Source organism: Falco punctatus (genome assembly GCF_963210335.1).
Source record: "Falco punctatus genome assembly, chromosome: 11".
Classification (NCBI taxonomy): Eukaryota; Metazoa; Chordata; class Aves; order Falconiformes; family Falconidae; genus Falco; species Falco punctatus.
Window position 1 is genome coordinate 8930538 of NC_137591.1, and position 14959 is coordinate 8945496.

At 40.8% G+C, this 14959-nt stretch overlaps 1 protein-coding gene across 6 annotated transcripts in view; it reads left to right on the plus strand.

Annotated features, from left to right (window-relative positions):
- Positions 1-14959, plus strand: part of BEND5 (BEN domain containing 5) — a 557320-nt gene that overhangs the window by 450943 nt on the left and 91418 nt on the right. For 5 of the 6 annotated variants that reach the window (XM_080407659.1, XM_080407658.1, XM_080407660.1 and 2 more), the window contains one exon: positions 13240-13279. In XM_080407659.1, the coding sequence (XP_080263785.1) occupies positions 13240-13279 (40 nt within the window). The remainder of the gene's footprint in view (positions 1-13239; positions 13280-14959) is intronic. The other variant, XM_080407657.1, reaches the window with a different exon arrangement.

Sequence of the window (14959 nt, forward strand, 5' to 3'; positions counted from 1 at the left end):
TGTTTGTTTATTTATTTGGGGATATATATATATAAAAAGACTTGAAGTCTGATATCTTTTCCAGCTGTAAATGAGCAGAGATGTGTACCTGATGGCTAGCACAGTTAGAGAGACTCTCTTCTGGAGTGGTGTGTAGGGAAGGGACTGGCTGGCTGCTCATGCCTGCTGCCCCCGTGGGGCTGGGGGTGGGCGAGGGCAGCTGTGCTCCTGCGCCAGCCCCCGTCTCCTCTGCGCCCTGAGCCCGCAGGACCGCTGCGGAGGGAGCTATGCTTTGAAAGAAAAGATGTTCTCAGTCTTCAATGCCCAAAAGAGAAAAATTAAGCTCAATGGGAACGGGAAGGAATGTGTCACTTTTGCCACTAGAAATTGGAACATTTACATTTGTGTTGGTCGTGAACAAAAATACTAAAGAAATCCCGAAGTACAGTTTCCTGACACACTGGAGTTCAGGGTAAGAACAAGGACAAATTTTCCTCACGTGTTCACCTGGGGAAACTTTGTTCACCCTTCCTGCAGCTGTGAAATTGGGCAGAAATGATGGGCTGATACTTCCTCCTGAGTTACTCTTAACATACCACAGCCCTTTTGCTAAAATATGTATTCTTTGGGGAAGCAAAATACTTTTCCAAACAGTGTGTAAATGTGAACAACTAGATAATTTATTTTTAAGGTGAATAGTCAATGGATGTTTGGAAATTTCTTGGATTCTTCTAATAAAGAAATAATGTACATAAGGGCAATGGAAGCATTTTAAATACAGAACTGTATTCTTCTGAATTCTGGAATTTTCAGAGTGACTCACCAATCATAGGTAAACACCCACATTTCAAATTATCCAGACAAACATATTTTGTGCATAACCCAAAGAAAAACTGCTTTGCAGCAGCTTCATCACATAGTTCCCACATTCTTATTTACATGTACACAAGTAAATCTCACCTTTTTTCTTCTGGACATCTGATTCTGAGAGACATGATCCGCTTTCACTAACGCTTTCAGCCAGGGGAACTGGGGAAACAGCCTTTGGTTGTACCGAACCCGGAAGCAACTGCACATGTGATGCAAAATTAGCAGTTTCATATCAAAATTGGTTAATAGGTCATTTGGTTCCCTTCTCTCTTCCACTGAAGTCCCTGTGCTTTGGGTGCTGCTCAGAACGGTCTTGTATTTGTCAGTCACGGTGCTGAATTTTCCCAAGTGTGTGTTCTGTGTTTTTTAGCTGCTATTAGATATATATCAGATAGCAGGTCCCCAATGAACTGCTTACAGAACAACTGTAAGAGAGTGATAATTTGAAACGGTTATCAACAAGGCTAATGAAAAGAGGATTTCAAACCTCTTATCTCTGTTCCGTGTATGGGACAAATGTTATTCCCTATTTTATTAGTCAGAATAACCTGACATGGACTGAAGAGAGGAACAAAATGGTAATATCTGGATGGCCTCATTTTTTTATGCAGATCTCCATTCGAGGCTGCTGTTGGGAAAGCTAACTCAGCTCAGTCATTTTGATAAACCAATGTTTTTATTTTCTCCTTTAATACAACATGACATTCTCTATGCAACATATATAGGTCTCTTCAACTGTTGTGAATAAAAATGCTTCTGGAACGGTTTTCACAGTTTAAAGCACCTGGATGAAGGGTTTTGGGCTAAAATGCTGAATTTCAAAAGTGAGATAAAACTGTTGAAATTTGGATGCATAGAGCTAAATGCTACCCTGGTTCCTGTAGGTTCCATTTTACTTTTATTAACAATTCTAGAGACACCACGTATAGGTTACACATGAATTACACTGGATAGCATACAAAGGCAGAGTGACCCTGGAAGTGGCTGTAAGGAGTCCCAGCGTTAGTCCTTGGGAGTTTTGATAGGGATTGCAGCCTGGGTGGACCTTGTTCCAAGTTCTGTGGCTCAACACTTTCAGATAAAAGGCTTTAGTAAAGATTTTAGCATTTTCCATAGAAAACTACAGCAAAATTGCTTCAGAAACAAATGAGAAAGTGTTGGGTCTCTTTGGAAAGTAAGATTGTTCTTTTTTAATTCCGGTATAGCTCACGCTCATTGCTGCCATTTGACTTCTCCAGACAGTGCTTTCCTGGGCCATAATTAAATATGTAGTTTTTAGAAGAATAAAGGTTGGGATGCTCTGAATCATTTGTTAAGTGAATATGCCAAGCACTGGTCTGGTTTGGAAAAACAAAAAAAAAAAAAAGTTGAGTTTCTTTGAGCAATAGAAAAACAAACTCACTGCCATGGATTGTGAAAGAAAACAGACTCAGAATGAAATTAGATGAAAAGCTTGAAATTAGATGATACCACAGTAGTTGGATGTATAAATTTGTATATTTGCCCATACATAATATATTCTAAATTAACTTTTCGCTATTATTTTTGCTCATGTTGTCTTGACATGTACAGTAATCAAGGAACTTTGCACAGTATGGGGCGGGGGGGAAGATTTTCAGATAAAGTTATCCTTCTAAATTAAATGCGGAAAGATACAGTTATTGCCCCCTTCCCTCTTGCCTGTCCCTAATGAAAAACAATCTTTGGCTATAATGGTGTGTTGACAGCCAGAGCAGAACTTGGAGGGGTGGATTGAGTTACCCCCTCATTGCAAAAGAAAAAGGGCTGATTTTGTCCAGCTGTTGTGCAAGTCTTTGGAGCTGGATGTTTCCTGTCTTATTGGTTTACATTCCCAAGATACTAGTAGTCTGAAAATGCAGGTGAAACTGGGCTATAGCACTTCCACTGGATGGACAAAATGAAGAAATAGGGAAAGAGAGAGAAGAAGTGAATGTGCCAGGAGTGGAAGGCCAGTGAATTTAGAGCTGAAGATTTAAAAATGGAATCGTCCAGCCTGGTGCATTGGAAATCAGTCCCATTGACCGCCCTCACACTGATTTCCTTTGGCTCCTTAAAGAGATGCTGCATTAAATAGGAAACTTGTGTGCTGCCATGTTTCTATTGGTGACAGAATGCTAGCTTGGTCTTGGAAAGGTGTGGTAATTTTGAGTATTTCCTAGGTTTTTCTTCTGTATCCACAATACATAGCCCATATTGATTCCTTGTCTGTGCAGTATGTGTATACAGTTTTATAAACATTCACTCCTCTCTGCACAGTGCAGAAGTCAATAAAAACACCTGCGTATACATACATGAATGTTTATATGTATCTGTGATTGTATATACTTATATGCAATATATTTATGTTTGTACATATATACAATTCTAGTAATGGTAAGTGCAAAAGTAACTTTCAGAACAGGATAAGCTCTACCTTTTCCTTTTGAATGCTTGGATGTATGGAGCTGTAGGTATGAGACTGGCAGCTTTGAAATTGAATGGTGATGATGCAAATGGAAATCACTACAGAAGGGTTTTGGAGACGATATAGCCTGTAGACCTCATGCACACCATGTTGCGGTTATAAAGTTCTCCCAACATTTACTTTGCTTTGTGTTATACAGAAAGCCCAGCTACTTGGGCTTACAGGCACAAAGTGGTTTGCTTGAAGAGCTGAAATATTCTCTGTCGAATGTTTATGTTTCTGAGATGTTTGAATGTGACATACCAGAAATACAACCTATTGTTGAGGCTTTCTTCTGTATAAAATGGCATGCGTTACCATTGTATATGAGTCACTCAGTTCCTTTAAATATTGTCATCTTTGAGTGGAAAGGGGATATATTTTGAGTGTTTGCAGAATACCTTCAACCACTGGAACTACGATCTGGAAATTGCTGTGCTGTGTTCTCACACAGCCTGCCTGCATCTCAGGCAGACTTCAACACCTTAAAAGAAAATAGCACCTGAGATAAACACAACCACGTAATTCCCATAAAATCAGAAGTAAAGGCAGGGAGCTCTTGGGGTGGGGGTGGGGGGTGGATGGGAATGGGATTTATGCTCTAGGGAGTCAGAGAAAATGGCAACTAGAGAAGTTGTGTTCTCTAGTGTTTATTTTCACTCTGTTGCTGAATCACAAGGATTTTTTAACACATAATTCATAAGTTTTATGCATGAAAGTGCAATCTTTTTTGGGGAAATTTTATATTTGCAAGGAATTTCCTCTTGTGTTGCATATTCTATATATGTTTTTCTTCCTTCCAGTTGTATTGCTATCCTTACGGTGTGAAACCTCAGGAGTCCTGTTTCTTAAAAGTTTATCAAAGATGTGTTTCTTTTGACTGGGCTCAGGTGTATTAGGAAGTAGATTGCGTCAGTGCTGTAATTCAGAACTTTGTTTTCCACTTAAGTGCTGTCCTGAGCAGAATTCTAATACAGAGCAGGAGCCAAACCCAGTGCAAACACATGCTGTTCCCCAAACAAGAAGGTATTTAACTTCTTACAAAGAAGGACTCTTCTAGTGAAAATTTCTTGTGTTTCAGAAAACTTCCCAGTAACCCCCTCAGAGTTCTAAGTGTTGGGTTGTTGGGTTTTTTTTTTTAATTTTCATAAAATTAAATATTTTTCAAAACAGTATTTTCTTTGAACCCAAGTCAGCCTTCTCACTACTAGTGGGCTGGCTATTCTGGCACGATGACAGTTTGCTAGGTTTATTATTAGTTGACATGGAGAGAGTAGGACAACTGCTACTAGCTGGTAGCTAAACTACTCTGACTGGGTGCAGACGTTGGAACTTAAGTCCCAGTTTCAATAAATATTTAGTTACACAGCAAAAGAATGATCTGCGGCTTGTAGCTGGATGTAAGCAGCTGAAGTTCAGTCTCAAGGTCCAGATGGGACAGAGCAGGGATGTAAATCTCTGGGTTAGTGTGTCCCTTATTGTGTGATCGCAGGCTCCTACACCTGCATGTTTAGTTTTAAAATTGCATATGTTGGGGGTTAATCTGTCTTGTCTGTTATCTAAAACAGCCCATAAACAATGGCTAGTTAGTCAATATCCCATTACTGGTATAGGTAGATATGCTTTGTTTCTAATTAAACATTCATTGAATACTGTTGCTTACCCCCCAACAAATGCTGGACTTTCAAAGTTCATAATTGCTTTCACTAGTCCTGCTCCTTGCCTTTGTAAGACTTCACATGAGACAGGAATTCACGACTAAAGAATGGCTGTGCAATGCCTAAAGCGATCTGCATCATATATGGATTTTGGTTGTTAATGGCACTGTGTGTGGTCTATATAGTTTTTCTGCCCTTGTTTACCTTTTTTTTCCAAATAAATAAAATTTAAAGAGAAGAGTTTATTAGCTCCTGCTGCTTACTATGTACTTTAACACATAATCCTCTGTTTGTGGTGTTACAGTAATCTTTATAGGCATTAAGTAATTGATGTCACAAGCACAGGATTATAACCACGGCTCTGCAATTTACATAATAATACCACAAACTATGAAAAACCTGCATGGCAGTTTGTTACCAAAACAAACCCTTTAAAATGCTGAGTTAAATTGTGGAATGAGTAGAACCCGAGCCCTTGCTGTGTAAGTAAGTACATAAGCTTCATTTAAAACGTGCACATAGACACAGCCACCTTTCTCTTAGTGGAACTACAAAGAAGCTTGATTCCAACCTGGATGTGGAGTCAAACCATGGAGAAATGGGCCCTATTCTCTTCCTTCATTTCTTGCAGGCCCAAAGCTTTAGGGGAAGAGCAGAACAAAGCACAGACAAGGTATTGGCTGTATCATCCATCCTTTTCCCCCAGTCTTTACTGGGGGAGAAATACCAGTGTTTGTGTATGTATTCCATACACTTGCATACCCTGCGCAGGCTGTGGAGCGACTGGAGCACTAGCTATCTGTGCATGGATTTGTCTCAGCGTTTCAGGCTTGAATTAACAAGAAGGATAGAAGCCTCTGAAATTGGGAGCTCTGAGTCAAGTTTGCCAGTTGGGTTCAATAAAGTGATTGGATTTGCTTGCCATATTTTGGCTTGGGTTAAAAAGAGCCTGTTATTAGCTAATCAAGGTTGCCCTTTTACATGCACACCTGAGAAGATGCACTGTATATGCATAGTATGTGTCATCAAACCATAAAGTTGTCACTGATCTGCCTTTCTGTTGCTTCACTGAGGTGCATAAGGATGCTTGTTATTTTCAGATGCAGGAGCACAGAAAACTGAAGAGGCTTTCTGTCATCATAACTCTCATTGGCAAAGTTAAGGATCAGTTCATTCCAAAGCAGTTCATTCCTCCTCTCATTCCTTTCGGAGATAAGACAGTGTTAACGACTTTTTGTTGTAATTGTAAATATTTATAGTGAACTGAGGGGCTTTTTCTTTTGATTTCTAGTGGTTTAGTGAGAATCTGGATACTATCTTTATGAGCGCTCTGTATGTAAATAAGGCAACCTATAGAGATGTCACTCAAGAACATGTGGAGCAGACAGTGAATTTGTGTGACCAGCACGAGCATGCACGTTGCAAATGGCCTCTGGGGCACAGCCACACAGGTTACTCAGCCTCCCGTGGCTGTTGCTTTGGGCAGGGATCCGCTGCTTCTGGTAGTAATCTGCTCACCAAGCCTCTGGGGCTGTGTCCTAGTGCTGCTGCCGTAGGCACTGCAGCGTGTTTGCATGTGTGCCTGAAGATACCTTGCATGGCTTTTCAGTCTTTTCTTAACCTTCATTGTGTTAATGTTCTTTCTGAATAGCTCTCGAGCATAACAGGACTGTAAGAACATTATATGTGAGTGTTGTGTTCTTGAGAGAAATAGTTGAAGGGGGCGGGGGGCGGGGGAAGGAGGGGTCTTAGCTACTTGTTCGGCAGTGTTTCTGAAAAATAAGAAAGTCCTTGGCACTTGGGTTTTGGGAAAGATAGACATAGGTGTCAGATATTAAGTAGAAGAATGTGTGAACTGGAAGGATAGGTAAAGGAGCTTAATGGTTTGGCACTGCCTTTCAGCATTTGGACTTGGTTTTGATTTTAAAACAGAATTGAGTTACCAAATACTGAAACAATCAAATGTCTGTAGAGGTCACTGTTAAAATGGTTTAAAATGCTCATTATAGCTCTTAGCATGAGCGATAACATATCCCAAACCAATTTATAAATGTTCTCCCACACCTACATCATCAATAATTGATTCCACAGTGTAGGCTACAGCAGATGCAATTTACTAAGATCCCAGTCAAGTGTCAACAAACTGACTGGTTCATTTTATCATTATACCAGGAAACTTTAGCAGCCAATCATACAGGAAGTACAGAATGTGAGATCTTGCTTCATTATATGAGCAAAAGTCTGATTTCAGGATGGAAAGAAAAGATTACTGCTTGGCATAATGTGATTCAAAACAGAAAAAAAAAAAGGAACCTCAAATCATTAAATTATCCATTTTAACAGGATTTGAATCAGTAGCTTATTGGGGTCATTGCTTAAATGAAGAGTTTCTCTTTGGAGATAAGTCTTGCACTCTGATGGGAAGGAGGGGACAAGTAGCGAAACTTGCATTTGAGAAACTTAGACAGATGTGAAATGCTTGCTGAGTTATATTTACTTTTTTCTAACACCTTCCTTTATCTAAGCCTTCATTAGAAAGTTGGTTTTTTTTTCCCAGATGTTAATTAGCCCTGAATAAACTGTCCATCAACAAAAAACTAAAAGGTTTACACTCCTTCAGCACAGAAGTTTCTTTTCCACAGGAGCAGAGCACACCGAGGTGCACAGCTTGTCACCTGTCAGGCAGCAATGCGAAAGGATGGGGCACAGACTTTTGCCTCTCCCCCTCTGCTCCTTCTACCCTCTCCCTCCCCTCCACTGTCAGTCCCTCCAGTGCAAACCACCGAGGCTTGTGGTGGTGCTTGGGGGCAGCTGTGTTGTCCCATCCACACCATGCCAAGCTGCACACTTGGGAGCGCTCTGAGATTTTTCTGAACTTTTGGGTTCTTTTATGATGTAATGTTAGACGATAGCTTTCAAAAGCATTGATGTTACATTGTGCAATAATAAAGACCTTAGAAATGTGAAAGTCACCTTTCAATATGTACTCAGCTTTATTTTGTGAGAAGATGCACTGGTTTCAGTTACTTTTATGTCAACACATTTTAAAGAAGAGAAGCGCTAATTTAGAAGTTAAAAGGAAAAGGCACAGTTAATAACAACTTGTGGCAAGGCTTCCAGGAAAAAATAATAAAAACCATGCACTTGATTTCCATTTTAAACCCTCTGCATCGCATAGTAGATTGAAGGTAGTAGGGAGAGACACTTGTTCACATTAAAATTAGATGGAAGAGATCAATAGCAGAGACCAGGCTGGGTAAAATACATTTAGGAAGAGAAAGTCCTCCTGTGGTCCCAGAGTCTATTCCAGCTTCACGTGGGTAGACTATGGCAGGAGATGTTATGAGATGGGCAGCCTGCCTTCGGGTTCATAGCTGCAGAAAATATTGCCCGCAGTCGAGGCAGTGAAATGGCACAAACACAACAAAAGCTTTCTAAAGCTGAAGTTGGTCTCGTCTCTGGGCTTTGGAGTTTCGTATGGAGACTCAGAGCAAGGCTGGTATAGATGCCCTCGGTGTCTAGAGAACCCCTGCTGGAGCACACCGTCTCCTGGGACGTGGCTGCACAAGGCTGCTGAAGGAGCCTGCGGCACAGAAGCCTCATGTGTGTGATACCCAGGTGCCTGGCTGCCACCTCCATCTCTCCTTACCAGCTCTGCTGGATACTGGGGGCTTGGAGATGATGTGCTGGGATAGAAGGCAGGGGTAAGGATATCTTTCGGATCCTGGCTGGAGGAGGCATGTAGGAGTAGGAAGATGAGTTTATAATTGCTTTTTTTTATCACTCTTTCTGAACTATATTGACTTTATACTTGACACAGCTTTGGCTGGCAAGTGAGGCCCAGATACATTCAGAATTAGATATGACTAGGCTCATTCTTACATGAGAAGAAAATCATCGGTTGCTACAGAAACAGCTCCATATCAGTCTCGTGGGGCATCTTTGCATCTGGCTTTTTTTCCTTCTCTTTTGCTAATCTGTAGATAAGAGTCAAAGCAAGTGCAGCACATCCCACATCTATATAAAAGGTTGGAGAAACTCTGCAGAGAGCAAAGTGTGAAAGAACATCTTGTAGATAAGCTAAACTTAAATGAATGAGTTAATTTACACCCCCCTACAGGTTGGTTTTTTTTCTAGTTTTGCAACTCTCGCTGAGTTAATTGAGGTGAAAATTAAATGACACCAGTCAGCAAATATTTTAAAGACCACCAACATCAAGGGAGAGAATGGAGGTACTCAGAAAGGGAGTTACTAAGCAAAATTTAGGAAATGATCTGAGGGGTGAGGTAGAATCTGTGTTGAGAAAATTGCGTATTGCAGTGGAATAATAACCCAGACTCAATTTCAGGCAAGTTGTTTAACCTGATAAATTAAGGATTTAGTTAAAAATAAGTGTATATTATGGGTGAACAGGGACCATTCTGCACACTTCAGACCAGCTTACCAGCGAGGTTTTTGAACTGGTTTTCTAAGATGTAATGAATTCTTGATAGTTAGTAGATTAATATTTATTAAATGATTCAATGCCTAATTTATGAAAAATCTGCCTTCCTTGTATTTTAATATGATTTATTACTCATCAGTGCTTATTGCATTAATTAAAGATTGTGTTAATTTTGTGGAAGTGAACGCAATCTGCTGCAGGTTTGCTGCAGAGCCCTAACGCGCGGTGGGGACGGTGCCTCTGGGTAGCACCAGCGGCGGAAAAGTGCAGGAGGTTGGAAGCTGCTGTGAATCACCAGTGGCCTCTTCCTGCCTTTGGGCTTTCAAATAGCCAAAAAGTGGAAATGAGGATGCTGCCCCTTAAGGGTAGGACAGGATTATAGCGCTAGAGATGCTGTGGTGATACAGGGAATCTTTCAGTTTGCCTCTTACATATTATGGCTGATGCTGCGGAAATCATTTTAGTGTTTCTTAAGGAATGCCTTTTTGTCCACATAGGTGAAATCCAGCCTTAGTGATATGGGAAACTCTCACCTCGCTCCTGACCAGGGACTAGAGTCATTACATTTCAGTGCTCAGGTTGTAAGTAATTCACGGGACAGTAGGTTGCCTGAAGATTGGGATAGTCCCAAACATCTCTGCGGGGGCAGGTGTTTGAGAAGTGGAAAATTACTAAAGGCAGAACAAAAAAAAAAAAAAAAAAAAAAAAGCAGCCAGACATCTTGTGAGATGAGTCTTTCAAGAAATCTGTCAAAACAGGGAGAGGGTTATCGCGCTGGAGGGGGGCAACAGCTGCAATTTGCATCTTTCAGCACTGAAGGGAGAAGCAAATATATAAAGCCCCACAGCCATGATACTTCTGATGAAATTATTTTATTAATCTTTGTGACACTTGTAATGTCTCTCTCTAAATTCAAATTCTGCTGCTTTTATAGCTACTCATAAGCGTGTCTGTATGTTTTTTTAAAAAAATCCATCTAGTTACTAGACTGCTTGCATCAGGCTGAGCCCTGGAAACGGCAGAGAGCTAGCCCCTGAGATCTGAGAGCAGGCTTGAATTTCTGAAAAGGGGTTGTATCCATAATTAGTGCATTTTGCATGTTTACATGCACAAATCTGGAATGCACTTTCCTGCTTCCTCCTCTCCAGGGCTGGGGTGAGTGTGCACAAACCTCCCTTGCTGAGCCAAATTAGAGAAACCTCTTCAAGGTCTGCTGAAGGTCGGAGCAGAGACACTTTTTTCCCTCTCTCGGCGCACCAGGCAGGCAGTAACCACTGTGCTCCAGCCCGGAGCGTTTGGGTGGAGCCAGTGCCAAGAACCTGGTGGCATTTCAAATCCCTTGCAGCAGTTAGGTGTTAGATGCAAAAGATCAGTGCGGCTCCGCTTGAAGTCAGAGAAATAACTTGAACTTAATGTTCAACACATACACAAAGATTTCCTGGCTCTGGAGTTAATTTGTTTTTGGTTTTTGTTTTTTGTTTGTTTGGTTTTTTTTTTCCCAAAGCCAGCTTGAAGGCAGTGTCCAAACCAGAAAAAAAGTTACAAAATGAACTTGTAATAATTTCATTTTATTTCCCATTTTGTTTAGCCTATTCTATATGCTCTTGTTTTCCTGCAGTACCAAGTTAAGCTATTTAGGGGTTTATATAATGTTTATTTTTACCCTAGCTAATAGACTCTAGTCAGGACTGGGGGCCAGCTGGGCTACATGCTTTTCTCTCTATTCCAGATCTCTACATTTTGCAACCTTCTTTGATGCAGGGTGTTTATATTCCACCTTTTTTCCCAGCAGAGAAGCTTTCACAGAGTATAGGCTTTGGATATATATTTTCTGCTCTAGCTGTTCATTAGAAATACAGCATTTGGAGTTCCAGTTGTGCTGAGAAATGTAAGCAAAGCTTTTGGGCCAGTGGGTGCTAAGCCTTGGCATTTTGTAGCTTTGTACGTATGAATCACGATTAAGGCACAGGATCTATATAAAATTTAGCTCATTAGAAGATGTTTCATCTTACAGCTCCCGCTGGGAGGTGGGTCCTTTCCTTACACTATTGCTTGTTTTGCATTATTGCTCCCTGGAAAATGGGGGTGGGGTAAGCAGCCCCCAGCAGCAGAGTATGGACAGCATTTCTGAGCGGTTCTTGTGGAGGTGACACAAGGCAGCAGCAGGGTCTTCTGCTCCATTTTACCATTACCCTGGCACGCCTGGAAAAAAGCTTGGCATAATCTGGCCTTAGTATTTCATATTAAAACAAATGTAATCAAGTCTACTGCTAAGGTCATACTCAGAATGACTTAGCAGAGTTAAAAGAACAAGGAGTGCTTACGAAAGCGGATGGGAATGAATTTTCTCATAAATATGATTTGTGTTGTACAAGAGTTAAGGTACTGAAGGCCAGGAAGGTTTCAGAACATGTGTTTTTTCAGCCTGATACCCCACTCAGCTTCCCAGCAAACCACACTCACTGTTGGCCATATAGCTCAAGTATATTTAGTGGATCATCAGCTGTGTCCATACACTTCAGCCAGTGAAGCTTTACTTATAGAGGAATGATGGGTTTGGAAAGGAGTTTCATCAGTCATAATTTCCAAGGAAGAGTGTTCACAGTAGGGAATACCAAGTCAATGTTTCCTCCTCAAGGACTTTCAGCTGTCACCCAGGGAATACAGTGAATGCAGTGATGAGAATTAGATTAGAGAAAGATCAATAGTGCTGACAATAAATGAAAGTAACACAGACATTATTGAGCAAATTAGGAGAGAGGAATTAAACTAGACAGTATAATCTTCAATGCCAGCTAAACACACTAATGTTGGACAAAGTTAGGGAGAAGACAGTAAGTTAGAAAGTGCTTTGAAGAAGAGGCAGTAACAGTCTGTCTGTGAGACGGGGAAAGCCCTGCTAGTAGTGGAAAGCTCTCGCCCACAGAAAGGTGGAAGAGGATGATAATGGTCCAGGAGCATATGGATTTCAGTGGCAGGGTACAGAGAGGCAACAGTGGGGAGATCACCTAAGGCTGGGAACATGGAGTAGGCAACAACCTTGGCTACATGTTACGGGGAAAGGGAACCTCAGATGCACCCCACCATCACAAAGGCATTAGCAGGATAGCTTGTTCCAGGCAAAAAAAATTTCCTAACCTTCTTGTTGTACGGGTTGGTTTGCCCTGTGAAGGTTTGCAGCACTTCCAAAGAACATTTTAAACTTGATTATTTGCCATAACTCCCTGCATTTTGCTGTCTGTACACATACCCAGTGATGATCAAGTGTGGCAAGCTTTTGGGGTGAGGGATATCTGGTGGCAATGAGATCCATGGGCTGACTGCGCTCAGCATGAAAAGAAGCTTTCCTTTTATCAGTCTTGAGTTTGTCTAGATCCCTTTACGTGTCTTTGAAAGGTTCACCCCAAGGCGATATAATTGTGTTTGATCACATACAGGCTATGAGTCAGTGATTGATATGAATAAAGAACTTAGAATTTCTTGTCTTGGTTCCTTGTCTTCTTCCCTGTGGAACCAGAAATCACTTTTATAAATATATCGGTCCATCCCTGCTTCTAGCTATCCATTTCAAGTATATGTTCAAAAAAAAAAAAAAAAAAAAGTAACACTTTGTAAGTGCAAATAAAAACATATTAAAAGGACTGAGCAAGGGTTTTTTTTCTTCCACAGGAAGTACATGTGGATTCCATCCAAAAGAGTTACTGTGAGCCATGTAACTTGTAATTAATTCTGCTATAAATGTCACAACACTTACTTTGCAGGTCTAAGCTGACCCGCTAAAATTAGTCCCCTTTTAACAATTCCTTTTATAATTTGTTTTTCAGCAGAAACGGCAGCTTGACCTCCTGACAATAACCAGCCCTGGTAAGTGAGCTCTGCTGCACGGCTCTCTTCTCTTTTCTTAAAGAGATGGTTGTCTAAATGTGTTTTTTCCCCTGTCTCTGACATGCAAAATGAAAAACACTGTTCCCCAGAAAATCTTTCACGTAATAACAAGTGACAGCTATATTGTGCTTGGCAAAGCCCCGGGCAGTTATCCATTCACAGAGCTGCCTCTTCAGACCTTTACTCTATGAATTTGAGTGCTGATATTTCTTTAAGCCTCCTGGGGTTACAGTTAGCGGTATATCTGCAGGGCAGATGCCCTCGAATTCACAACGTGTGTTCAAGTATCACAGAAATGCAAGTTTGACTTTTCTTGATGGCAAACGTGAGCGGTTCGGGGAGTAAGGAGGCGGTGGCCCTCTGCGCGTGGTGGGAGGCAGGAGGGCCAGGCTTAGGGCAGAGAACCCCCAAGTGGGTCAGAAAATATTTAGGTAAAATTAAAATGCTTCAAATGACCTGCTTCATAATGGCTTTTGTCATTTGCCTATTGAGGAGATAAACTAAAACACATTACAGTGGGAAAGCGTCGAGCTGTTTGGTACAGTGAGTTTCAAAGGCCTCAGCGCGGTGATTGAAATGCAGGTCGCTCGAATAGTGTTCTTCTTTGATGGCAGCTTTTAAGGCCGGGTGGCTTTTAATTTATTACTATTTTTCTGGCTCAGTTTCTTTCCATTAGCTGCCACAGAAGTTTGCTGCCCACCAGTTTCAGATGTACACCGTGCTTGAATGGTGCTACCTTTTGGTTAACTTTTTTAATTTTTCAGATGTATGTAGGTATTAAGCTTTCAGGTTCACTTTAACTGGGACTAATGAGTCCTGGCTTTAACTGGGAATAATGTGTTAGCGAAATGAACAGGTGTTATGGGAAGTGAACAAAATGTGACACACATTTGCTTAGATAACAATTTTGCATCAATAATTGTTCTGACACTCTAAATGTAGATATAATCTGTGACATGGTTTCTCCTTCGCTAACCTTGTTAAAATAATAAGAATTAAAATAAGGAGGAGGAACACTTTTTGGGACAGATGTTTGAGGCTATTGGCAATTGCATCACATTTTTGCATGTTCACTTTCCATGCAGTTTGCAATTATGTTAATAATGTATGCTCAGGGCACTTGCTGATAAAAGCAACAATACAGTGCGATACAGCCATTGTCACTATTCTGACTGTAACTTCAAGGACAAACATGGCACATTTTTCATTTTTCGTATCTTCAGCATTCCTTATTTCTAGAGGAAAAAGAAGAAGATCTCTGAAGGTCTTAATCATAAGAAACACTCAGATCTTGGGCAAGGGCACCAAAGTCCACAGACATTTTTTTAATAAGAGAAAAAGAGGGTTGGGGGACCAAAATAACTTAACGTGAGACTTTTCTGTAACATGAATTTTTGATACCTTCCTCATAATTTCAGATATGGAATTCACTGAGACAATGAAAGGGTTGACTAAATTGAGGTTGTGCATAGATGTAATCATAGTAAGTACCTATCACTTCAGATCTCAGTTTAATACAACCATCTACTAAATCAACACAGCAATTAGTTGGAAGGATCAAAATAGTTTTCAATAATTGCATAGGTAGACATAACTGCACTAAAGGGGGGTGGGGTGGGGGGGGTGGGGAGGAGAAGCTTTCTGCAACATGCATTTTTT